We start from the raw sequence: 24,697 nt of genomic DNA on the forward strand, positions 1-24,697 counted from the left end.
CTTGCTCGCACGTGAGAGGAGGTGCTTGAGCCGAACTGCCTGTAAGCCGCAGTGTAAGTTCCGCCTTCTCTCACGTGCGAGCAGGCGAAGAGCACGAGGTCGCACAGTGAGCACGAAAGAAGGCTTGGCTGTTACCCCACGCTTACAGTTCATCCTTCCTGCAAGTACACTTGCACTTAAGTGGCACGCCTTAGCTCCGCCTAGATCCTCGCGAGAAGATATCAACAGGCTGCTGCTGCTCTTTGAGTAAACAGTCTCAGAGACACTAACTAATAAACTAAATCCATACCGCAGTTTCTATATAAACACCTCAAGCGCCGTCTCTTGGAGGTTTGAAGCTACAGAGTTCTTTAAAACTATAGAGCTCTAGCCTTGTACACAAAAACTATTGCTTCCGTGTTTTCGTTCTTATGTATTAATTTTACTGCATTCTAATGTACAATATAAACTGACATCAAACAAAATATATTAATATTAATAAAAACCTCTAAGAAATGAATTCCATGTCACTCACATCTACACCAGTAACCTAGAGTTGGACTATTTGTTTCTAGTTCAGTCAGAGCTCTAGATTTCACGAGCTCAAGAAATAGTCAGTGATTATCACTGGCAATCAGCATCCTACTTCAGTCACACGAGCCCTTGGCAGCATCCTCAGTCTCGGTGTCAGCAACTGCAGCACACACCTGAGATCAAGCACAACTCGAGATCTGAATCACAACGTATATCACAACCACGTTGACGACGTTGAGAAAAACAGTGAAGTCACACCTTCTGTGACTAGATAGACTTTCCGTTAAAACAGGCAGAATATCTCGAAGAGCAATCTGTAAATACAAAAACGTTGTGGTGTATAAATAGAAGCATGCCAAGTAAATTTTTGATTTACCTGACACAAAGCAATATCTAATCTTAGAAGCATCGTTTCGCATTGCAGTGACAAGTAATGATCAAGTTCCTGTGACATACACTCGAATGACAACATACTGCTGTTCGTAGTGTCACAACTTATCGTACTTTGAAATCAGAATAATTCAAACTTGTAAAGACAAGATCATCACATTGACCAGAAATTTGTGTTGGAAAGTCAGCAGAGCATTGACACTCACGGCACTGATCGTCGAGTTCCACAAAATCAAACTGCATCAACCAACCGTTGTATTAATTAATTAATTAAAATATAATTTCACAAAAAGTCGTATCTTAATACTTTTAAGTCTCTGAATGAAATGGGCTGCCGAGGAGTGACCCTTCTTACGTGATACTTGTAAATTTAGATGTAAATTTAGATGTAAATTTAGATGTAAATTTAGATGTAAATTTAGATGTAAATTTAGATGTAAATTTAGATGTATATTTAAAACAATGTAGATATGACGGATAGACGTGTCCACAATCACATCCCTGAGTAGAATAATATGACAATTATCAAACTTATTCATTTCCTTCACCTATAGTGCACAAGTATACACAAACAAATTGTACACAACACAAACATTTATTATTTATTTATTTATTTAGTCATTTATTTATTTATTTATTTATTTATTTATCTAACTAGAAGCCATCTACAATGGGATCGAACAACGCACATGCCAACCGTAAAGTTAGTGTGTTCTTCTGAGTTGGATCCTAGGGCGTTAGTTTAAAATTGTGATAATGTCACACAATTGGTTCGAAAGCAACACACAAACTGATTGAATGGACTTATTAATCCATTATTTATTATTTATTAATCAATTTGTCAGCTCGAGTGCCAAATTTCAAAGTTGTCTAAGATTTTGGCAAGATGTTCATATTCTGAAATTTGTATTGATAGGCTGTTTAAGAGGTATCATGTTCACACACACACACACACACACACACACACACACACACACACACACACACACACACACACACACACACACACACACACACACACACACACTGACAGACAGACATGCAGACCACAGACAGATAGACAACCCGAAAGACAGACAGACAAACAGACAAACAGACAAATAGTGCTAGTCAGTGACAGCTGCAAACAAACAAACTGACTGACAGACAGACAAACAGACAAACAAACAGACAGACAGACAGATAGACAGACAGACAGACAGACGCAGACTGACAGACAGACAGAAGATTCTTGCACTTAAACCTGATGAATTTCGTTTGACAGCATCTCTGAGATTGGACATACCTGCACCTTTTGTCAACTGGAACATCCAGTGTGAATGTGGCAAGTTGGCAGATGAATATCATCTTCTTACATGCAAACATGGAGGTGGGCCTGTGTGGCAGCATGATGAAATTGTAAATGCATGAAGCACTTGTCTACATAAATTAACTTAAAGATTCATCACGAGAAAGAACCTCGACATCGTTACTCTGAAAATGACAATAAACCAGACGTAGTTGTGTACGACTCTAGGTGTAGCTATGACCTTGATGTAGCCATGGCTCATCCTTTTAGCCAAGACACTTTAAAGCAGGCAGCTTTAGAGGAAGGTTTTGCTGCAGCAAGAAGGGAGGAAAGGAAGATGATCAAATATGAAAAACAACAACTTGCCGGCAATACATCAAGCCTCAATTTCACTTCTCTGGTATTTGAACATTTTGGAACTTGGGGATCAGAAGCTACCAACTATTTAAACAAACTAGCTAGAAGATCAAGAGACACTGAAGGTTATACAAATGAAGCTGACTTTAGAGATTTTTGGAGAAAAAAATTCTCAACAATCTTACAACGATGTAACGCTAAAGTCATCCTCCACAAGCTGACTTGTGTCTTCCCTGGAGAAGTAGATGAGAACATACACAATAGAGACTATCAAAGTAGCTTGCATTAAACTAAAGCTGAACTCAGTAGCTACTTTGCATTTAGTGTTAGAAATGTAACGTAGAGTTTGTGTTTCAATAAATGAAAACAGACAGACAGACAGACAAACATACAGACAAACAGCTAGACAGTTATAGACAAAAAGACAGACAGACACATGAGAATATACACAATTATTTATGTGCTTTACTGTACAACCCTATATAGGGCTGTTTTCTGTAGAGTTTTAGTTTGGTAGAGGTTATGTGTGATTGGGACAGTAGAGTTGCTTAGTTGTGTTGTATGTAGATTTCAATGTTGAAAATATATGTATTGGACAGACAGACAGACAGACAGACAGACAGACATGATCTCTTTTAACCAATTAGTAGTTAAATATATATTGTATTTAGTTGTTAGTTGTTTTCTCTTGCTTTTATTGTCATAGGACAAACGTAGTTAGCCATTTGCTATTGTATCCTAATTCAAATATGAAAAATATATGTATTGACAGACAAACAGACAGACAGACAGACAGATATCCACCACAGCAGGAAGCCGAGGAGTCGTTATACAACTACAGACAACAGACCGGACATTGTATTTTTGACTCGGACATTGGAAACAATGTTGACCTAGATATCTCCCTTGCCCACTCATGGAGTAGTGACATATTTCCATCATCTGCTGGTGTTAGTGGTGTCGTTGCAGAGAGGAGAGCAGACAGAAAGAAAAAGAAATACAGCAAACAGCAATTCCAAGTGGCATAATTGCCACTGGTACCCCACTGGTAATGGAGCATTTTGGAGCTTGGGGATTGATGGGTGGAAACTCCTGTGCAAATTATCAAAGAAGTCATCAGACAAAGTGGGACAACCGAACGTTGTGGAGTTTATCAACTTCTGGTCCAAACGCTTTTCTGTTCAGCTCCAGAAGTGTAATGTTAGAGTCATCTCTAAAAAGCTATCTTCGCTGTCTGAAGACAACAGATGTGACCTCTTTGCCACTCAGTACTTTAGCCACTAGCTGGTACTGGAGGTTTTGCTTGTACACTGTAGCTTTTAAGTGTAGTAGTCATTTTGTTTTACACGAGTCTCGATGTTAGCTTAGTTTAGATGATGGACACTACTAGTAGTTGGACAGTACATAGTACCTAGTCTCGCGTGGCCGTCTAGACGTTCGCGCGCGGGGGAGGGGCGAGGTACTACAGGCTCCTCCTCCCCGCGCGCAAACGTCTGGCCACGCGAGACTACATAGTAACCTGCATTGCAAAATGTATGTGATTGACAGACAGACAGACAGACAGACAGACAGAAACTTCTCAAAACATTACAACCTCGTGTTAAATATGACTTACCTCGTTCAACGAGGATTGCGAGTTTGTGCGAATGACTTTGGTGCACCAGACAGCATTAGTAGAGCGATCGAACACCTTGTAAACGGATCCAAACGCTCCTTTACCGATTTGGCACACAACACGGTAACTGGTTATGAAATTTCGTGAAAAGTCGGGTCTGAACGCGGCTCCCTCGCGAACGGACGAATCGTCAGACTCGGACAGCAGATTCCCATTGTCACTGGACATGCGAGGCCATCCGCGGACTGGTTAAGGACATATGCAAAGTTTATATTTACAACTACGTCATGCTGCACCTAAAAACTTCAATTTTAAATTTTATTTTTTAAATTAAAATTTAATGCAAATTTAATGCAAATTTAATTAAGCAAAAATAGAAACGTGAAAAAATAAAAAAATAAAAAAATAAAATACTAAAAATAAGAATTCAAATTTAAAAATTAAAACTTTAAAAATTTAAAATATAAAATTTAAAATCAAAATATTAAAATTAAATTTAAATTAAAAAAATTAAACTTTAAAAAATATAAAATTTAAAATGGCCAAAAGACTCATGGGTTCGCCTCGAACTTCCAGACCAGAGAGCGCGCGAACTCTAGGTTTAGGGCGTGTAATCAATTCTATCTAGAATATCCCCTCCAGCCAATCGTTGTGTCATTCTATTGCTTGCACATGTCATCAAGCGTCATCACGTGACTCACTTCCCGCTTCAAGCAAATATCTTTGCATGCAAAAAGCATCAAACGTCCCACTATATCCGGCCCTGCCATCTGATTGGTCATACCCACCACGCTTTGCTAAAAAATAAAGAATTTAGTAATACTCAAAGATGCCTTAAGTACATCATACATTTCCTCTGCTTGTACTCGTACACAAACATTACAGATCGAAAGATAAGTTCAGGCAAGTTGAAAGGGGGTGGAAGCCAAGTTCTGTCTTCAAAAGATTGGACAACTTCCAGCCACTGGAACTTCCATAACGACTCTGCATCAGACTGTACTTTGTTGAAAGTGTTGCTAACAACAATTAATAAGATGAAATTAGAATAAAGTACTAGAGTATAGATTAATTGAGTAAAGGTTTAGTACTTGAAAATGGCAATGAGAAGGTTGAGCAACAGAATATTTGTTAGGACAAGGTAGAACGCAAATAGAATAAAAGCAAGAGGTTCTTTCTCAGGGCAAACGTTGTCTGGCACTTGGATTGTCTGATTTAGAGACGCAAAGGAAGACAGTTTAACGCACGTTCCTTCCACACCACCTACATGACAGCACCAGCTACAGATACTGAATATAGTGATGGTTTATTAGCAGTATATACACTAACTCTAGACGCAATTTTAGTTCAACAGCATGCAACCATGCCAGTGATACAAACGCTACAGTTTTAATTTATCCTAATTCACACAGACGCGCGCGCGCGCGCGCGCACACACACACACACACACACACACACACACACACACACACATGCGCACACGCCCATGCAAACATACAGATCATTATGCAGCGATACGATATCGAACTCTGCACGCCTGCTCTGTTCCTTCTAGATGATTGTTTTTAGATGGCTTTCTGGTGGCAGAATAATTCAATCCACGATAGAATAAAAGTTGTTTTGTCAAAGTTCAAATATTAAATGCCTGGCACGTCACTGTCTTCGTATTCAGTATGTATGTATGCATGTATGGTAAAGAGTAAACGTTAATTGACAAAAAATAGCCCATGGTCTATTATTACAACACGTGCACGTACCTGATGCTGGCCAAGTCATCAACTGGCTTGAATTTTAACTAAAAGAAACAGAGCAGACGTCCTAATTGAGCCACGCCCCACATGTGACGTAAAGCAAGGTGTCTTTCCACGCTTATAACTAGTGTGTGTGTGTGTGTGTGTGTGTGTGTGTGTGTGTGTGTGTGTGTGTGTGTGTGTGTGTGTGTGTGTGTGTGTGTGTGTGTGTGTGTGTGTGTGTGTGTGTGTGTGTGTGTGTGTGTGTGTGTGTGTGTGTGTGTGTGTGTGTGTGTGTGTGTGTGTGTGTGTGTGTGAACAAACCATTGTATTCTTCCAAGAACAAGTTTCCATATATCTGCCAGTAGGGTATGTAAAAAATCTTGAAGAGAATATCAAAAGACCGTTCCTGGTGAGGAAACAGCAACATTTCCGTAGCAATGCCGTATGCCACCAAACAAACAAGCAAGAGTCCCACAAACAACACCACATCAATGATCTACAAACGAGAGTGTCTCTTACTATAAATATAGTGTCACTGCTATAACGAATTTGTGTGACTGATTTACCATCTTGTAGATCATTGTCAGTCGGGGTCCCATCGTTGAATTGACACGAGCCAACTCCATCCCCCTGGCAAAGTAGAGACACACAGAGATGCTCAGCAACATTCGTGCCCATCGAAATCCAATCGGGTAGCCGTCAGCTTCGTCATGAGACATAAAAAAACGCAAACCAAACCCAACAATGTAGAGCAAAAAGGCAGAGACTTTGGTGACGACCGAAAGACTGGGTAAAGATAAGACCAGAATTTTGGTTTTTATCCGAACTATATAAACCCACTGAAACAGCTAGAAAAAACACTCATTCATTTGTTTATCAAATACTGCAGAGATGCATCTAGAGTTTAGATGATTAAATTAATTGTCCACTTAATATCAAGCTTACTTGACGTAAATCTTCAAAAAAAATTGAAAGCACCCAAACGAGTGACAATCCATCAGCTGACGTGAATTCGCCCTGTTGCCACCGGACAAGCATACTGTAGCTGAAAATGGATATAAAAATAACGTAGAACAACTGCACACATAAAGAACACGCGTGAGCAATAGCAAGGTACAGCTTGCTTGACAAGGTACTTACTAAATAGAGCCAGAACTTCACAATGGGACTGCTGTAGAATGCAGTAAAAGAGATGCCACCACTGCTTTTGTCCTTTTTCTTGATGAGAAAAGGTATGAGAAGCGGAAGGAGCACACATGAAACTATCTGAACATCCCCGTTCATTAATTAATTGAAATTGACGAAATGTAAAGCTGAAGCAGTAATATAGACAAAAGAAAGCTAGCAAATAAGTCCATGGTTACACAACTGAACTATGTACCAGCCAGCCAACATGCCTGGACTCAGCTCCTAGAGTTGGTTCAAAAACAGACAGACAGACAGACAGACAGACAGACAAACAAACAGACAGACAGACAGACAGACAGACAGACCAAAACCTAATGGGGATGTAAGGCCAATTGCAATAGGCGAAACCCTGCGGCGTCTCACTGCCAAAGCAATGTGCATGCAGAAAAGAAGTGATTTTGCCAACTTTTTCCATCCCCTACAGCATGGTGTGGCTACTGACGGGGGTTTAGAGATGCTTGTGCACCATGTACAACTGCTTTTGGAGGAAGACTGTGATAGGATCTTTGTGAAGACAGATGTCAAGAATGCCTTCAACTCTGTACACAGACAGCATCTGCTAGAGCAAGTGTCCTCAAGACACCCTGACATTTTACATCATGTCTCTCAAATGTATTCTAAACCTAGTTCTCTACTTTTTCAGCAAGGGGGTTCTCCAGTCATCATCCAGTCCGAGGAAGGGATTCATCAGGGTGATCCCCTGGGCCCCGCACTTTTCTCGACAGCAATACATCCAATCTTGAGTGATCTGCAGAATTCAAACACCTCTATCAGAGTTTTGGCTTACCTTGATGATGTCTTCATGGTTGGTTTGCCCCAAGATGTCCTATCTGCTTTAGATGATCTACGACCTGCATTTGAAGCCATTGGCCTTTCAATTGCCAATCATAAATGCAAGATCTATTCTGGTTTAGACTCACCATGCCTGTCAAGTAACACAGCCTCGTCTATCCCAGTCACATCTGATGGCACAGTGATTCTTGGGACCCCAATAGGCAGGGATGATTTCATTTTTGCTTCTTGTGATGACACTGCTAAATCAGGCAGCCAGCTATGTGATAAGCTAGTAGATCTAGGGGATGTTCAGAGTGCGATGTTGTTGCTGCGATATTGCCATGTACCTCGACTCAACCATCTTGCTCGAACAGTGTCGCCTGCATTATTACTTCCAGCGGCCAGAATCCACGACTCACTAACCAGGAAGACATTCACTCTTTTGATGGGCTACGAAAATATTGGAGATAAACCTTGGGCTCAGGCTTCCCTGCCAATCAGAGTAGGTGGATTTGGCATGACACCACTAGTATCGCTCTCTCAATGTGCGTTTGTCTCATCGTGGGCCCACAGCATCAAAGAGTTGCCAAACTATTTTTCAAGTCTGAATCAAATTCTTGATAATGTTGTCCACGGTGACCACGGTGATCCCCAGAGAGGTTCTATAGCTCAAGCTCTTCGTGAGGCAGTGCCTTCTGACAAACAACTGGAAGATATGCTACGGAATAAAAGTAAACTACAAAGAAAACTGACACAGGATTTAGCCAGCACTGCCATCACTGACATGATTATGATAAGCTCATGCGATAGAGAGGCAGCAAGACTTCGGTCTTTGCAAGGCAAAGGGGCAGGGGCATGGATAAATACGATACCAACTTCGCAGAAGCTCGCACTAGAATCCCGCGATTTTCGCTTGGCGGCCTGCATGAGGTTGGGATTGTCTATGCCCTTCAAAGGATATATCCAAAGATGTGATTGCGGTGTCTCCCTTGATGGATCTGGCTATCATTTCTTGACATGTAAATGGGGTGGTGGGCCTGTCTGGTCCCACGAGTCCATAGCTGCAGTGTGGGCAGATTGTTTGAGAGATCTCCATATACACCACCGACGGGAACCTAGAAACAGGTACTCAAACTCAAATGACCGCCCGGATATCTCTGTTTTTGACTGTGGCTCTGGGTCTAATGTGGACCTGGACATCTCACTGGCGCACCCATGGAGCTCTGAAATCGTCAGCAGTGCAGCACACACAGATGGAGCTGCAGCACTAAAGAGAGAAGAGAAGAAGCTGACCAAATATTACAAACAACTCCTTCCTGGGGGAGAATCGTTCACCATTGTCCCTTTAGTCCTGGAGCATTTTGGAAGATGGGGCAAGGAATCAGAATGTTATCTACAACAATTGTCCCTCAGATCTACAGACGACTTGGGAAGACTGAACAGGGCGGAGTTTTTGCTGCAGTGGAGACAACGCATTTCAGTTCAGTTGCAAAAATGCAATGCGAAAGTTATCTACCGCAAGGTAGAGGGGGTGCTGAGAAGTGGCAAATAAGAAGTGTTATCTGTGATAATAGAGAAGAAACGTGGACCAATACGGTCCATATATCATATATGTTTTTTCAAGTGTAGTTTATGCAGAGAACAAAACTTTCAAATATTTTACTTTAGACGTGGCTGTACTAGCTCCTCTAGCCTGTAATAGTTTCGATGTTTGAAATTATACTACCACAGACAGACAGACAGTTGAAGGAGGTGCAGAGCTATTGGTGCAGCAGGTGCAGCTTCTTATGGAAAAACATGAAGACTGGATTCTACTTAAAACTGATGTGAAGAATGCATTTAATTCAGTAAGCCGGTCTCATTTGCTGAACCAAGTGCTTACTACGTTTCCTGATATTTACAATCACGCTGCACTAGTGTACTCTGACATCAACCCACTAATCTATCTTCAGAGATCTCATCTGGTTATTCTCAGCTCTCAAGAAGGTGTGCACCAGGGAGACCCACTTGGTCCTGCTTTGTTCTCAATTGCAATGCAACCCATTTTGGAAGATCTACAGTCTCACAACAAAGAAGTAACAATTCTGGCTTACCTGGATGACGTTTATCTCCTTGGCAGCCCTGATCGAGTGTTTCATGTCTTTGAAAGGCTGAGATCTGCCTTCAGCGACATTAATCTCATGATTGAGGAGAAAAAGTGTGAGATATATTGTTCCTCATCACCGTTGCTTAATACCATCTCTGAGTCAACTTCCATACCAGCCACAAGTCAAGGATGTAGAATTCTGGGCACACCTATAGGCAGCTCATCGTACATCATCGAATCTTGCTCTGATGTTGCACAATCAGGATCTAATTTGTGTGGTAAGCTGTTGCAGCTGCAAGACCGCCAGTGTGGCATGCTCTTGCTGAGACACCGTCATGTTACTCGGATGAACTTCCTATCACAAACTGTTCCACCTAGACTTTTGGAGTCCGTTGCAGCCTTCCATGACACACTGACAAGATCAACGTTCACCAATCTCTTGGGTAGAGGCAATCTAACAGACAGGCAGTGGCTTCAAGCAACTTTACCAACACGACATGGAGGATTTGGTCTCACAGCTCTAACATCTACAGCACAATTTGCATTTCTGTCTAGTTGGGTCTCAACCCTGCATACAACAGCAAAACGAATTCCTGATGCTAAGAGATTGCTTGATGAAGTACAGAATTCACATCATTCAAATAGTTCCATCAGCAATGATTTGAGCAATGTTTTACCTCAAAACAAAACTCTCGGAGAAGTTATCAACGACAGGAAGCAACTACAACACAAGCTGACTGAGGAATACATGAAATCTCCGTCAAATGGTTCTGTTCAGAATTCATCTTTGACTAGAGACCAATCTCGAATGAAGTCCTTGCAAGGCAAAGGTGCAGGAGCGTGGCTTCTGACAGTACCATCATCATCATCATGGCATGCATTATCTCCGTGCGATTTCCGCTTGGCATCCTTGATGAGACTGGGCTGCCAAATGCCTTTGGCTTCTGGTCAGTGTGACTGTGGGAAAGAATTAGACTCAGATGGATACCACCTAATAACATGTAAGACTGGGGGCGGCCCGGTAATCAGCCATAACAACACGGTTTCAGCATGGTCTGTTTGAGTCAACTGCAATTACATCATGTAAAAGAACCCAGAGAAAGGTATGTCAATTCTGAAGACAGATCAGACATAGTCGTATTCGATTCGGCATCGAGGATGGATCTTGAATTGGATATTGCTCTAGCGCATCCCTGGAGTAATGAAATAGAAGGTTTATCAGCAACAACTCAGAGAGCAGCGGCAACCAGAAGAGAAATCTGAAGATCAAAAAGTACGACCAGGAGCTCTTGCCTGGAGGTTTTCGACCAACATTTGTGCATATAGTCTTCAAACATTTTGGCTGTTGGGGAGAGAAAGCTGAAGACTATTTGAAGAAACTGTCACAGCTATCAAGAGACAAAGACGGAAAGCCAAATGCATCAACCTTCAAGACTTACTGGAGATCTGTGTTTTCTGAGTGTCTATAACGATCAAATGCTAGAGTGATTGACAGAAACATAGAGAAGATTGTTTCAAGAGACAGCAACATAAACATAAATAGTTGTAGCTAGAACAAAGCCCTATTGGCTTGGGTAGTATTTAGTTGCTTTGCTTAGATGGTGTATAATAGTTCAATGTTTGAAAATATATGTATTGACAGACAGACAGATAGACAGACAGACAGATAGACAGACAGACAGACAGACAGACAGACAAACCAATAAACAAACAAAACCAAAACAGACACACAAACAAACAGATCGACAGACTACTAGATGACTTAGATAACCATAACGATCAACAGCCACAACCAGATGAACAAATAACAAAGGAATGCAGCAAATGAATACGTAACCAAATGTACAAGCAGCAATCAAACGACAAACTCACTTTAACACCATCAGCATTACATAACCAAATGTTAGGCATCCGACTGCATCTAACCTTTATCCTTGAGGTCATCGGTTTCATGTCCCCTATCCATTTCTTGTTGACAATTGTCTGAACACACTCGTGAGCAACAAACTTTAGATTACGAGCCTCTGCAGCCAGTGTCACAGCAGACACAGAGCTCCATTCTGCTGAAGGTTTCATGATGAGGCTCTGTGTCATATTAGGATCCTGACTGTAGCATACAGACATGAGTTTCTCAGCTCGTTCTGCCCACATTCTATATACACATTGACTGTTACTCACATCAAAGTTTCTACACCATTGATACATACTCTTGTTGCTCATTCAATGTATCCCATGCCTGCACACGAAGAGCACCACCTTTCAAGAGTCTGGCTGTTGACTTGATAATAATACTGGCTGCCAAGGCAGCTGCGATCGGATTTCTGCAAGCTGTCCAGAATACTTCCGCCAACTTCCAGTGTTGTGTCAATAGTGCCCACAGGAACAACTTTTTGGTGCCGCTGGTGAGGCACTTGTTTGCTTTCAAAGAATGTCCAAATAAGTCAGACAGAATCCCATCAGTAGTAGTGTCAACGTCTGTTAATTTGGTGGTACCCTGTAGCACAGCATTACAAGCTATGAAATCATTAATTAATTAAATAGACCACTAGTAACAACAAATTCTCTACTTCTTGTTTAATTAATTAATATCTTGCCTAGTAAAGCTAATCATGACAGTAGTAACTTTGTTAACATCTATTGTATAATTAGGAGTTAATTGGACTGCCTCGGCTAATTATTCTCGGGAAGCACTCAGACTCTCGGTAATTTATTTGATAATATGTCTCCCAACCATAATTTAAGTTAAGTAATATTAGTATGAAAACCTGCACTAAATAATAATTAAAATTGGCAAGGTTTGTTGGAATCGATTTAGTAACACATTACAGGCATGTATTTATATTAATGTCTGACACTATGAAGTTGCATGGCTGGTGCCGTGTTTTTGACACTTACTGCAAGATAGGCCGCATCCCTTTGTATTGTGTTTAAAAGTCTAAAGTTTTAGTAATTGCATGTCTGTTCATTATAAGTGAGTCAGAATTTGTGTTGAATGTTTATGACCTCAACAGTCTGTTACTGTCTACAAAATATTCAAAATATTTGTCAGAGATGACTACTCTCAAGACGAACACACAGTTGTATAGAAATTGAATCATAGTTGGTGTCGTAACTTGTCTCCAGTTCCTCGTGACTAGCAAATTGTGGAAAACCATATTGCTGATATGACAACCTTAATGCATTTCCATATTGTGATGATGCACCCCACCAAAACTCATCTTGAGTTCAAACTCAAAACAATAAGAAAATGGTCAACTCGCTCTTCTGTGAAAATCACCTTTAGTTGTAGACAGAAAAACACCAAGACTGCCTCTGTTGCCAGCTTTGTTACCATTTGGATAATCACTAACGTACATGTGATACCCATGATAAAGGTAAAATGTATCGCTTGGAATTACTTCCAGGCCACTCTTCTCCTCTTTAGATTCTTTCATTTTCTTTTCCAGTCGTCTATTTTCCACATAAACAAAAACTGTCTCAGTACCTGTGGGGCAAGAGACAGGCTTATCCTGTGCCATATCTCTGTAGAAAGCTGTGCTGTTGCTACTGTCAGCTAGCTCACATCTAGTGCCTAGCTAGCAGCCAGTTTATCTGTATACATACAGCAAATCCCAGTTCAATGGTAAAATACAACTAGCAAGCAAAACTGATGAGCAAGCAGTCACTACTAGCTCATATAGTTAACTGGCATGATACTTACATTATTCACCCTTTGCAATTAAGCAAAGCTACTGTACACTGTAATCAAGTTTCACATACCAAGATGTGCTGTTTCACATACACAAAGATGTTTTGACTTGCCAAATCAGATGAAGGATTAGAGATAGAATTAGCTGTGAGCTAAAACACAAAAAGGTGTCTCCAAGATATGATAATCTGCCAAAGTTCCTGATGCTACACCTACTTCTGTCAACCTGTTTTCTACAAATTTCTCAAAATCAATGACTCCCTCATCTAAAAATAACTGTACAAATCTATAATGATCGTCATTTCCTAGCGCCTTAGTCAACAATTCTTCCCAGTCAGCATATTCAAGCTAAAAATAATCATAATTATTACAGACATTGAAAACGTGAAATGTGCAGAAAAAGAAATTTTAATCCACCGTGTCTGTGTTGATGCCCTGTGATAGAAACTCATCACGCACAATGTCCGCACGATTCCAAACCATGGCTAGTTTGACAGACTCTTTCAGAGCTCTTTCTCTTTCTACAAAACACTTCTATTAAATCACTTCATGCAAACTGCTAAATACACCATCAAGTACACTCCAAAGCAGAAGAAGCAAGCAAGTAAGCAAGCAAGCAGGTAGACAAACAGTTAACTCACTATGACTCAAACGAAACAATTGCATCAATATGACATAGTCCAGCTGACGAAGAGAAGGACTCATGGAGCTGTCCAGTGGATCGAAGACGATTAACAGTTCATTGTTCTAAAGAAATCCATTCGAATAAAGATAATTAGCACATTAAATACATTTTAAACTAGCTTTGGCTTGAAGTCCTTCTTCCACCAAAGATGTGATTTCTGTCACAAATGTCTGGTTTCCTGCCTCCTTGAATTCACTGTCAGTAAACACTTCCTTTGTGTAGTTTTCAAGATCTCTCCAGTTATCATCGGCCCAAGTAAATTCGTACTTCTGACCACCTGGCTGCACTCTTAAAAACAAGAATAAACATCAAATACTTTCTATCAATGATGTGCATAATTTATATAAACTTGCGTTTTGCACGGCTGATGGCAAATGCAATTACATCTGCACACCGACCAGTGCCCTTGATGATGATTACTGGTATTTCCTGTTTCAGAGACTCTCTGACAGTCGTGAGGGAGTCTGGTCCTCCATTGAGTAAACAAGTCACAACGGGTACACGATTTTCATGAGAAAAGTCTAAAGCAAACAAACACAAACTGCAAAAACAGCAAACAGTCAATGCAAATGAGATAACAAACTATTCGAATGTAATTTTATTTTTCACATTGTTTGCTTGTTTATATTGTTTATTTACCCAAGGAAAACAATTCTTACTATATTTCCTGATTGCTTGGTTGAATCCGCTATGCCACTCCTGATGGGTTCGCTCAAGTCTCATAGTTCCATCATCAACCAACAAAAAGTATGAATGGTTTGGATCTAGTGACTTAACATTCGAATTTCCTGTTTTTTCCAATGAGTTGTACTCAACTGCATCGTTTTCACAATCATGGTCTCCTATTAGTTTCGTCAAATTGTACACACGTCCCCAAGTGCAAATGCCAATACAAGTAATTGATTGACAGCTCTCTGTACCGGCATTGCTTAGCAATGCCTTTCCAACAAGTTTCATAACACCACTGTGTTCGCCACCTGTCATCACCCATGCACCACTGTCCTGACACATTTTCCTCAAACCTGGATTCAATGCAGAAAAGCTATAGAAGATCTCAGTACTTACAAATGCTCCATCACATGCCTCTTGCAAACACGTCTTTCAGTTGAGAGTCAAAGCGAAACGTCCTTGCTCCTCCAGTCACACTGATAACAAATTTTGGTTCAGGAATTTCCCACTCCTTGATCAGAATTTCTATGACTTTATTGCAGTCACTGTTGTCAGCCAAACGAACATACTGAAAGAACAAAAAACATATACTGCTGTCTCCAACAATAACTCTATATTAAAGACAAACTGCATGACAACCTAAAACGTTTTCATTAATTAAGACTATTATAAAAATAGACTCTTAAATTAAGAACAATGTCTTTCTATGTATAAATAAAAAACTTAATAGTTTATAGCATTATATGTTCCTATTTAACGTTGGGATGAGAGTCAGCTACCTCAACAGTTTCCTTATAAACAGCATGATTTACAGTAACACTATAGCAATTTGTAAAACAATGTTGCAGAATAGTTGAAGGTATTTGTAAAATATCCTTAATTGAATAATGCTTCCATTCCTTCCAAAATTTTGACAACCAGACTGTATTTAGTGTTCTTACATGTACAACATATCTTTGCGTGGGTCTAACTGTGTAGAGTCTGCCTACATAGCTGTAACAGATAAACCTGATAAAAAAAGACAGGCAGGCAGGCAAGCAAGCAGGCAGACAGACAGGCAAGCAAGCAGGCAGACAGACAGGCAAGCAAGCAGACAGACAAGCAAGCAAGCAGACAGACAGACAGACAGACAGACAGACAGACAGACAGACAGACAGACAGACAAACATGCAAGCAGGTAGACAGACAGATAACCAGGCTGGCAGGTTGTTGTAATACAACATCTCGACAAAGTAGTTAGAATACGAGTTTTCATCAGTGCTTCACGAGTCAAGATCAAATATTTATATAAGCACTGTCTCTGCATGCTAACTACATTATCCTCAATTAGTCTATTTCTTGAAAACTTAGACATGCATCCATTTTTCTCAAGTCAACTTTGCTGTTATACATTTTTTAGGAGTCACAGAAAAACGCTGGCAAACTGGCCAGCAGGCAGACAGACAGACAGGTACTTTATTCTCATATAAACTCTACCTGTACATATGCTAAGAACTTGTAAAGTAAACGAGTCTTTGCAAACAACAACATCATAAATTAACTAATGGACTTGGCCTTGAATGTCAAAGTCAAATCACCATGACCAGGTGACAATCTTGAAAATTTTCTGAGGAATACTTTGGCGTTACACATTTGTAGCTAAAATTGTAGAAAATCTTACTCTCCAATATGTCATGAAGATGGAAGCATTAAAATTGGCTTCTGGATTTACTGACTGTTGTGACAAATGTTGCAAAAATACTCTGCCTTTGTGCCCCACCTCCCAAATGTTCTATCACAAGAGAAACACATCTTATCCATACCCTCCTGGGCTCTTCTAAATTTTTCAATTTCTTTCCTTCTCTTTTCGTAGCAGAATGACCATTTTCCCTGACTCCATCAATGAGACAGACAATCAATTGCCACTAAGAAATGTGAGCTGTTCACCAATGGCCGTCATTGTGAAGACATTCCTGACGAAGTTCGAGTCTCAGTGCTTGGTACGATTATCCTTGGAACCCCAATAGGCCAACCAAGGTATGTTGAAGCTGCCTGCTCCGAATTTGCCAAAGGAGATGAAGATCTCTGTAACCAACTCCTAGCTTTAGAAGACACCCAGAGTTCGATGCTACTGCTATGGCACTGCCATATTCCACGCATCAATCATCTAGGAAGAACAGTTGCACCTAGTCTGATGAAGTCTGTCGCACGAATTCACGACAGTTTGTCTCAATCATCATTTAAACATCTCATTAAATGTCCTGACCTAGAAAACGACCAATGGACACAAGCTACATTGCCCATTCGACATGGTGGGTTTGGCATGTCACCTGCAGAATCCCTGTCTAGCATTGCGTTTGTTTCTTCATGGGCGCACAGCCTCGTACAACTTCCTAAATCTTTCAAAGATATTCAAGATTCGGTTGATCTACTCGTGGAGAATAGACAAGATGCAACCCCAGGATCAATAGGATTTGAGCTGAAGCAATCATTACCATACAGCAAGTCCTTGGAAGACCTCCTTAGCAATACAAAAGGCCTTCAAAAGAAACTGTCGCAGAACCACTTTAACACCATCACACCCGAACTACTAGGAAATACAAATTCACTTCGACAGGCTGCTAGACTCAGATCGTTGCAGGGAAAGCTGCTGGATCTTGGCTTGAAGCTGTCCCAACCTCTTCCAAGTTTGCACTAAAACCCACTAACTTCCGACTAGCAACTCGGTTGAGATTGGGCTGCAGCATGCCTATGTCTTCAGCAATTGAAAGATGCGAGTGTAGCAAGATCAATGACAGAGAAGACTATCACCTTCTAACCTGTAAAACTGGAGGCGGACCCATCTGGTCCCACGAATCAGTAGCAAATGTGTGGTGTGATAGTTTACAAGATCTAAACATAACACACAGAAGAGAACCCAGAAACTTTTACGAAGGAGGCAATTCTCGTCCTGATATCATAGCATTCGATGCCCAATCTGGATATGATATCAAGCTGCACATATCTCTTGCCCACCCGTGGAATGAGGACATCATCTTACAAGCCTCTAAGGTGGATGGAGCCGCTGCTGCCAAAAGAGAGTCACAGAAGACGGAAAAATACAGCAAAGAGATTGATACTATGGGAAATGCATCCAATTGTATCACTCTGGTTTCTTAGCATTACGGCTGCTGGGGATGGAAAGCCCACCAATTTCTACATCATCTGTCCCTATTATCTGTAGATGAAGATGGACACCCAAACAGTGGCGAGTTCAAGACATACTGGAGACGCTGCCTGTCCGTTAGCCTCCAGAGATGCAACGCACAAGTGCTCTCAAGAAAACTATGTAGACTTTCTTTTAGCAAGAACAGTTGTACTGCTTATAGCATACAGTTAATTAATCGTCCTACGTAGTAAGCGGCTGTAAGGGTCGCCGGACATTGTTGTAGCATGTTTCCCTTTTCCTTGCTGGAACCATTTATAATTTAATAGTGTTGAAATTTTAAATATATGTATTGACAGACAGACAGACAGACAAACAGACAGACAGACAGATTGTTTTATTCTCTCCCAACCTGTAAATGTAACAATCGCAAACATGAAAGCATCCTCAGCATTAACAAAAACTACTGAAATGTCTGAAGTCATAGCTATTATCCTAATGAATATAGTGATGAATATCTACATCAAAGAAAAAATCATCTATCTCAGGGGCGTAGGAAGTAAATGAAAACCGGTCCGGCCTAGCGCGCGCTAGTGGGCTGGACAATGTAGCGCACGCTAGTAGATGGGCGGGACAACTTTAATTAACGAGAACTATAATGACAGCCATGTCTAATTCTAAAACTGATACTTATTGCTGCTCATAACCTTAATCGAACTTTCCAAAAATGCGAAGTCTGTGCTCACTACCAGCCACAAACTCATTTAAGCACGAACTGATCGACAAAGTGTCTGTTTCAGCCTTATGAGCATGGAGAACTAACAGGTTATTCAAGCGAACTTGAGACATGGTCGAACGGAGGTACGTCTTCACTCTCCTTAACGCTGATGCACTTCTCTCACTAACAGCGTTGGTAGCTGGTGTGACCAATACGAAACAGAGTACCTTGCACACTTCAGAGAACGATGCCTTTTGAGCCAAAGAAAGAGATTGCAAGAACGACTTGATGGTTGACAGGGTTACTTCTTCCAGTTGAGGCGTAAATGCAGTTGTTAGCAATTCTAACTGAGTTGCAAGACTGGACAGTATGACATCATCTCCGTAATAATCTTGAACAAACGCAAGCTCCGTACCATAATTGTCTCCTTTCGCTGCTTTCAGCAAAAGGTTTTCGGTGTTCAGAAGGCTAGTGTAACCGGGCTGGTTAAATCTGTCACGAATGGAGCTGACAATAAAGTCAAAGCATTCAAAATATTGACGACGATAGTATTCTTTGGGTGAGCTTGGATGATACCCCTCACTTCTGCCAACTTCTGAGCCAAACGGTGCCTTTCTCTTCCTTGATAATGCTGCTTCAGATAGTCCAGTCTGCTGTCGAAGAACTTCTACCTGTTTCCAGAAAATGTCGAAAGCTTCTTCAGAACGCATTGTACTGAGAGTCTTCACGGTTAGGTCTGCAATATTCTGGCCTTCCGACGCTGTCATAGAAGGGTTTTGTAACGTTTTACTCAGATTGTCTGTGTGTCGTAGTAGGCGTTCACCTAGCATCAACCCAAACAAAAAATCGAACTTGTTCATGGCGGCCTCTACCCCTGTCACTCGAGCTCGTATTTCAGAATCAATTCTTGATTCCTTCACTTCCTGCCACAGTGCTTGAAAAACAGCATAATTCTCGAGAACACTGTGAAGAGAAGCAGCCCGTACAGTCCACCGAGTGGGACAGAGCGTTCGAAATCCAATGGTGCCAGGAACCAGCTCTTCTTTCAGCCTGGTGAACATAGCATCCCTCTTAGGAGAAAATTTTACTAATTTGGATATCTCAAACGTTATATCGAGAACATCTCGGAGAATCTTATTTTGCTTGACTGTGTCACTGACTGCTAAGTTGAGAGCATGCCCATAGCAGTGGGTATACGTAGCACGTGGCTCCAGAGCTCTTATTTGGGTGACTACTCCCTTTCTTGAACCTGCCATATTAGAAGCCCCGTCATAACACTGGCCTCTGCAGTTGTTTATTGATAGGTTCATTCTTGTCATTGTGTCTGTCAGGACGTGAACAATGTTGTCACTTTGTATTGATTCCACCATATATAAACCAACAAAATCTTCATGAGCTTCAAGCTGATCATCGACTCTACGGAAGCAAATAACAACTTGTTCCTTGTTTGAAGCATCTGTTACTTCATCAGCCATGATGGAAAAATACTTGGCCTTTCTAATGGAAGAAGCAATATTTCTCACAATACTCTGAGCCATGACATTTATCAGTTCGTTCTGCACTTGAGGGCTGGTGTACTTGTTGGTTTTTCGTTCAATCCAGGTGAGAAATTGTGGGTTGTCAATCGCACGTAAACGGACAAGCTGCATGAAGTTGCTATCTGCGTCATCTCCATGCCCACGCATTGCAAGACCTTGCCTAGCTAGAAACCGTATGTTCTCAAAGACTTTAACAAGCCACATGCGATTGGCGTGCTTCTCTTGTGCGTGGGCTGACGAAAGCAATTCTCCCACATCGTCTGTGGTATGTGGCAATGTGACAACAACTTCTGTAGCTGTTTTGTGCGTAGTTGTCTGGTTGTGACTTGTGAACGCCGGGATGGCATCTTTCCAATTATGGAATCCGCCTGAAATAAATGTAGAGTCTTTGACATTGCCACTAGTCAACCTCATCTTTGCTTCTTTCACGGCTTTCACGCAGACGTGACAAAACGCCGAATCTCGGGAGCAGTCATAATGAAGCCAAGGCCACCTGGCAAACCATGAGGATTGGAACGATCGCTTCACAATCCTTGCCTTTCCGAACTCACGCTTGGGGAAAGCAAAGGAAGTGGGTTGGTTTGGCTTCTCGCCGACTTCCGGCACCGGGTCCATACCAGTCTAAAAGAATTTGACAACGTATAACTTGAACTTTACGTGATACAATCGTCAGCTTACAACTTCGAGACAGACAACTACTTCGACAACTTGCTAGACTCCTAATCTCACAGGTCTGCTCCTGATAGATGCGGCGGCTCTGAGATGAACGGGTCTTTTTAGCGGCCTCGGACCTCCGTGCATTACCTGCACACATCTTAGCCTCGCATCGGCTGGGTCTCCGAGCCTGTACAGTACCTTCAACTGACGTCTGGAGAACGCAAGGCCGACGCACAAAGTACTGCATGAGCAGAAATATATTACTTATTTAATCGGCTATACCCTTAAAACGGAAGTTGATGCCATTGAGCGTCTGGCGAAAGTGCATATTTCAAAAACCGGTCCGGCCATGGCCGGACCGGTCGGACTGGACGCTACGCCCCTGTATCTTACTACATGCAATCTACTTATCTTATTTAATATAACTCTAGCATTACATCTCTGGATAATTATAGAAATCTGTCTATGCCATCTCGTCCTGAAGTCGGCTTCAGTACTTCTGCCTTCCAAATCTTTTGATTTCTTCGAGAGTGAGTTCAGGAAGTTATCAGCCTCCTGCCCCCACAACCCAAAGTGTTCAAAAGACCAGAGGAACTAAGTTAGGTATTGTGCCATCCTGAACTGACAGAGCTCCGTATTTGCTTTTCTTTCTCATCTCATGCCTCTCAGCTGCATAGCCTGCCTCTTTAGATGCTCTATTTAGAATGTCTTTTGCTCCAAGGGTGAGTCATGCTTACACCCAACTCTGTACTTGATTCATCGTACATCAAAATATCGGGGCGATTCTCAGATTCTGTATATTGTTCTCTTGGCTTCTTGTGATGATGCAGTTGGAGCTTGTTCAAACAACTGCACCATCCTGACACTATAGAATCGTGTTGCCAGACTGGTTCTCCGCCAAACTTGCAGGTGAGAAGATGATACCCAGTTCCATCCAGTTCTACTCCACATTCACATTTGTTTATGCATGACTTAAAAGGCATTGGTAGATCGAGCCTCAGAAAAGATGCTAGACAGAAATCCTTTGCAATAAGTGCGTACCTATCTGAGGATGGGAAGGCCTCTAACCAAGCCACAGACCCCCTACCTTGAGCAGAACCTAATCTTGCAGCATCCCTTCTGTGAGGTGCAGAAGACAGACAATGAGCTGCACTCAAGAGGCCAATTTCTGAGCTTAGATTGTGCTGAAGCTTACCCTTTGTAGCTGAAAGGGTTGACAATGATTGAGGCCTCGCTGTTTCATATTATCTCCTAATCTAACTGGAGGCAAGGACTTGACAACTGAATGAATGTCAAAGCCAAGTGAAGAGGACGTGGAATCGTTTCACCAGATCTTTGAATATGTTGTAAAAGTGAGAAAAGCCAATTAGGCAAATCTTTGACAGATTGAGCCCATGAAGAGACGTATGCCAAGCATTTACTCTTGTTGACTTCAGATAAGCCAAACCCACCCAATTTGATGTTTAGTGAGGCTTGATTCCATGTGAAATCATCAATAGAGTCTAAACCCAATATCTGGACAAAGGTAGACCGGGTCATGGCATCATGTAGTTTCGCAGCATATTCAAAAGAATAAGGAGACAGACAGACACACAGACCAACAAAGAAACAGACAAACAATTCTCTAACCAGATAAACAGACGAACCCAGGGATGTAAAGAATCTAAAATGGCGGCCCATACAAAAGTATCCAAACGCATCCGAACGGGATCTCTCAGAACTCATTACAGATATCTCGGACCCATGTAGCGCTCAACTTCAAACGTTCCTAATGGTAGCCAGACTATCACTGCTGACACTAAGCGCCTCGGAAGCCAGCTATCAGCAAGTAAAAAACCCAATTTATTCTTTCACATTTCACATTTCCACGTAGTGCTTCCCACAACGCCATGTTGTTCCGGTCACGTGTGTACATGTGACTATGTACCGTTTGGAAGCCTAGCTGCCACTTCCACCTGCTGCTACATGCTGCTTATAGTTACGTGTAGTTGAAAATGTACAACTATGTTCAATAGCGCGGCATCCTGTCTGACTCTCTGTGCATGTAAGCGTGTATCTCTTCCGTGGAACCCAAGGTATTAATTGGGAGTTGTTTATAGATGCAATCAGTGTTATTCTACGTACTTCCGTGTATGCTGAGCGTAACATGAGAGTTGTCTAGAGATGCAATCAAAGATTGAAATCCCGGCCGAGCTGAACGCGTTTACTAGGACTGTCATTTCCATTTCAAACTACATGCACATACTCGATGCATTACCCCTCTTTAGTTTTAGAGCTCTCTAGCTATGCAAATACAGCAACGTCACACAACATCAGTGGCGGATCTAGGGTAGGGGTTGTGTGGGTTGCAACCCCCCTTTTGTTGGCCTCGAAGATAAAGCACAAGGTCTTGAAGCCGCATTGTGCTCATTTTCAGTATCTAATTAAAAATAACTAAGCGGATTCTTGACGAGTGAGACATCTGGCAGCAAAACTCCAGACTCGTGACCAAGATATCTTTGCTGGGTAGCGAATGGTTCACTCAGTACATAACTGAAAGAATGAAGGCAACAAGGCAGGATATACGCAACCTCTTTGACATCTGGTATCAAGACATTCTGCAACTCGCAGACAGGATTGGATCCGTTGAATCTGTTCTAAGAAAAACAAACTTACAGCGAAACCGGAGCAATACACCTACTAGTAGTCAGAGTACGATTGAGCACTACAAACGATCCGTTGCGATACCCCTCCTAGACTTCTTCTTCTTCAGATGCGCGAACGATCTAATGGTGAGCAAGATAATGTCCGAGCACTGTTGTGTCTAGTGCTTACCCTTCTGGTTCGTTCTGACGTTGACCCAATGAATGGAAAGCCGATCTTCCATTCCCGAAGTCTCTATGAGGTAAAGTGAGAAGGCGGCAGTCAGTATGGCAAAGCAAATACCAGGCAATGCAAAAAGCAAGGAAAAGAGAGCAAGAGTGCAAGAAGGCCATACCCAACAATTAGGTAACCTTCTCCTGGCCATGGGAGCCTGTGACTCTCGGTTGTACCCGAATGTCCATCGTCTGCTATTGATAGCATGTATACTGCCTATCACAAGTGCAGAAGCAGAGAGGTCATTTTTTCTACTGAGGAGACTGAAGACTTCAGCAAGGTCTACCATGGCAGAGGAGCGTCTTGCACACCTATCAGTTATCGCCATGCATTACAAAAACCGGGTACCAGCAGACAAAGTTTGTACAAAATCATCCGCGGAGATTGTTCATACAGTCTTTGTTTAAAAGAGACATAGTTGCACCATAGTTTACTTAACATTTATTTAACAGTAGTCTATGCATGATGCAGTTAGATCCTGTTAGACAGTTTTGATGATTTAGGAAGTTTATAACATGACACATTGCTAGAGATATGTTGCCATAGTTGTTGCCATTTACTTTAGATAAGCTGTAAGAAGCCTGGGCCATTTGCACCTCTAGGGATAGAAAAGAGTTGACTGAAGTAGGTGTGGTCTATCAAAATTTGCAACCCCTCTTTTCAAAAATCCTGGATCCGCACCTGAACATTATATGTGGTTCAGAAAGTCAACACATGGCAGTACGTAAAGCTATCCTAGACCACATGGTGCACATTGCCCATTTATTATTATTCCGCCACATTCCCAACAGAATATCAAACATTCAGCAATACATAACAGA

At 41.5% G+C, this 24,697-nt stretch overlaps 4 protein-coding genes across 4 annotated transcripts; 1 reads left to right on the plus strand and 3 right to left on the minus strand.

The window, feature by feature from the left end:
- Positions 1–400: 400 nt before the first annotated feature.
- On the minus strand, positions 401–16,658 carry LOC134184079 (transient receptor potential cation channel subfamily M member-like 2). The gene is made up of 23 exons (XM_062651686.1): positions 16,644–16,658; positions 15,398–15,551; positions 14,974–15,336; positions 14,664–14,835; positions 14,434–14,602; positions 14,271–14,376; positions 14,047–14,150; positions 13,846–13,977; positions 13,701–13,781; positions 12,149–12,435; positions 11,868–12,093; positions 7,034–7,159; positions 6,839–6,970; positions 6,460–6,741; positions 6,215–6,389; positions 5,252–5,423; positions 5,013–5,179; positions 4,164–4,960; positions 1,211–1,404; positions 1,018–1,140; positions 890–958; positions 772–827; positions 401–710 (listed from the first exon to the last, which is right to left on the minus strand). The coding sequence occupies exons 1-18, from the start codon at positions 16,656–16,658 to the stop codon at positions 4,842–4,844; spliced, it is 2,982 nt and encodes a 993-aa protein (XP_062507670.1). The 3' UTR covers positions 401–710; positions 772–827; positions 890–958; positions 1,018–1,140; positions 1,211–1,404; positions 4,164–4,841.
- Positions 7,191–9,572, plus strand: LOC134184270 (uncharacterized). The gene has a single exon (XM_062651916.1). It carries the CDS (start codon positions 7,455–7,457, stop codon positions 9,405–9,407), a length of 1,953 nt encoding a protein of 650 aa, XP_062507900.1. The 5' UTR covers positions 7,191–7,454; the 3' UTR covers positions 9,408–9,572.
- Positions 16,659–18,815: 2,157 nt separating the features above from the next.
- Positions 18,816–20,373, minus strand: LOC134184080 (zinc finger MYM-type protein 1-like). Its single transcript, XM_062651687.1, has one exon. The coding sequence runs from the start codon at positions 20,361–20,363 to the stop codon at positions 18,816–18,818; it is 1,548 nt and encodes a 515-aa protein (XP_062507671.1). The 5' UTR covers positions 20,364–20,373.
- Positions 20,372–21,412, minus strand: LOC134184081 (uncharacterized). The gene is made up of 5 exons (XM_062651688.1): positions 21,303–21,412; positions 21,042–21,231; positions 20,915–20,984; positions 20,536–20,856; positions 20,372–20,468 (listed from the first exon to the last, which is right to left on the minus strand). Exons 1-5 carry the CDS (start codon positions 21,369–21,371, stop codon positions 20,372–20,374), a joined length of 747 nt encoding a protein of 248 aa, XP_062507672.1. The 5' UTR covers positions 21,372–21,412.
- Positions 21,413–24,697: the final 3,285 nt, after the last annotated feature.

Source organism: Corticium candelabrum, chromosome 9 (genome assembly GCF_963422355.1).
Source record: "Corticium candelabrum chromosome 9, ooCorCand1.1, whole genome shotgun sequence".
NCBI lineage: Eukaryota > Metazoa > Porifera > Homoscleromorpha > Homosclerophorida > Plakinidae > Corticium > Corticium candelabrum.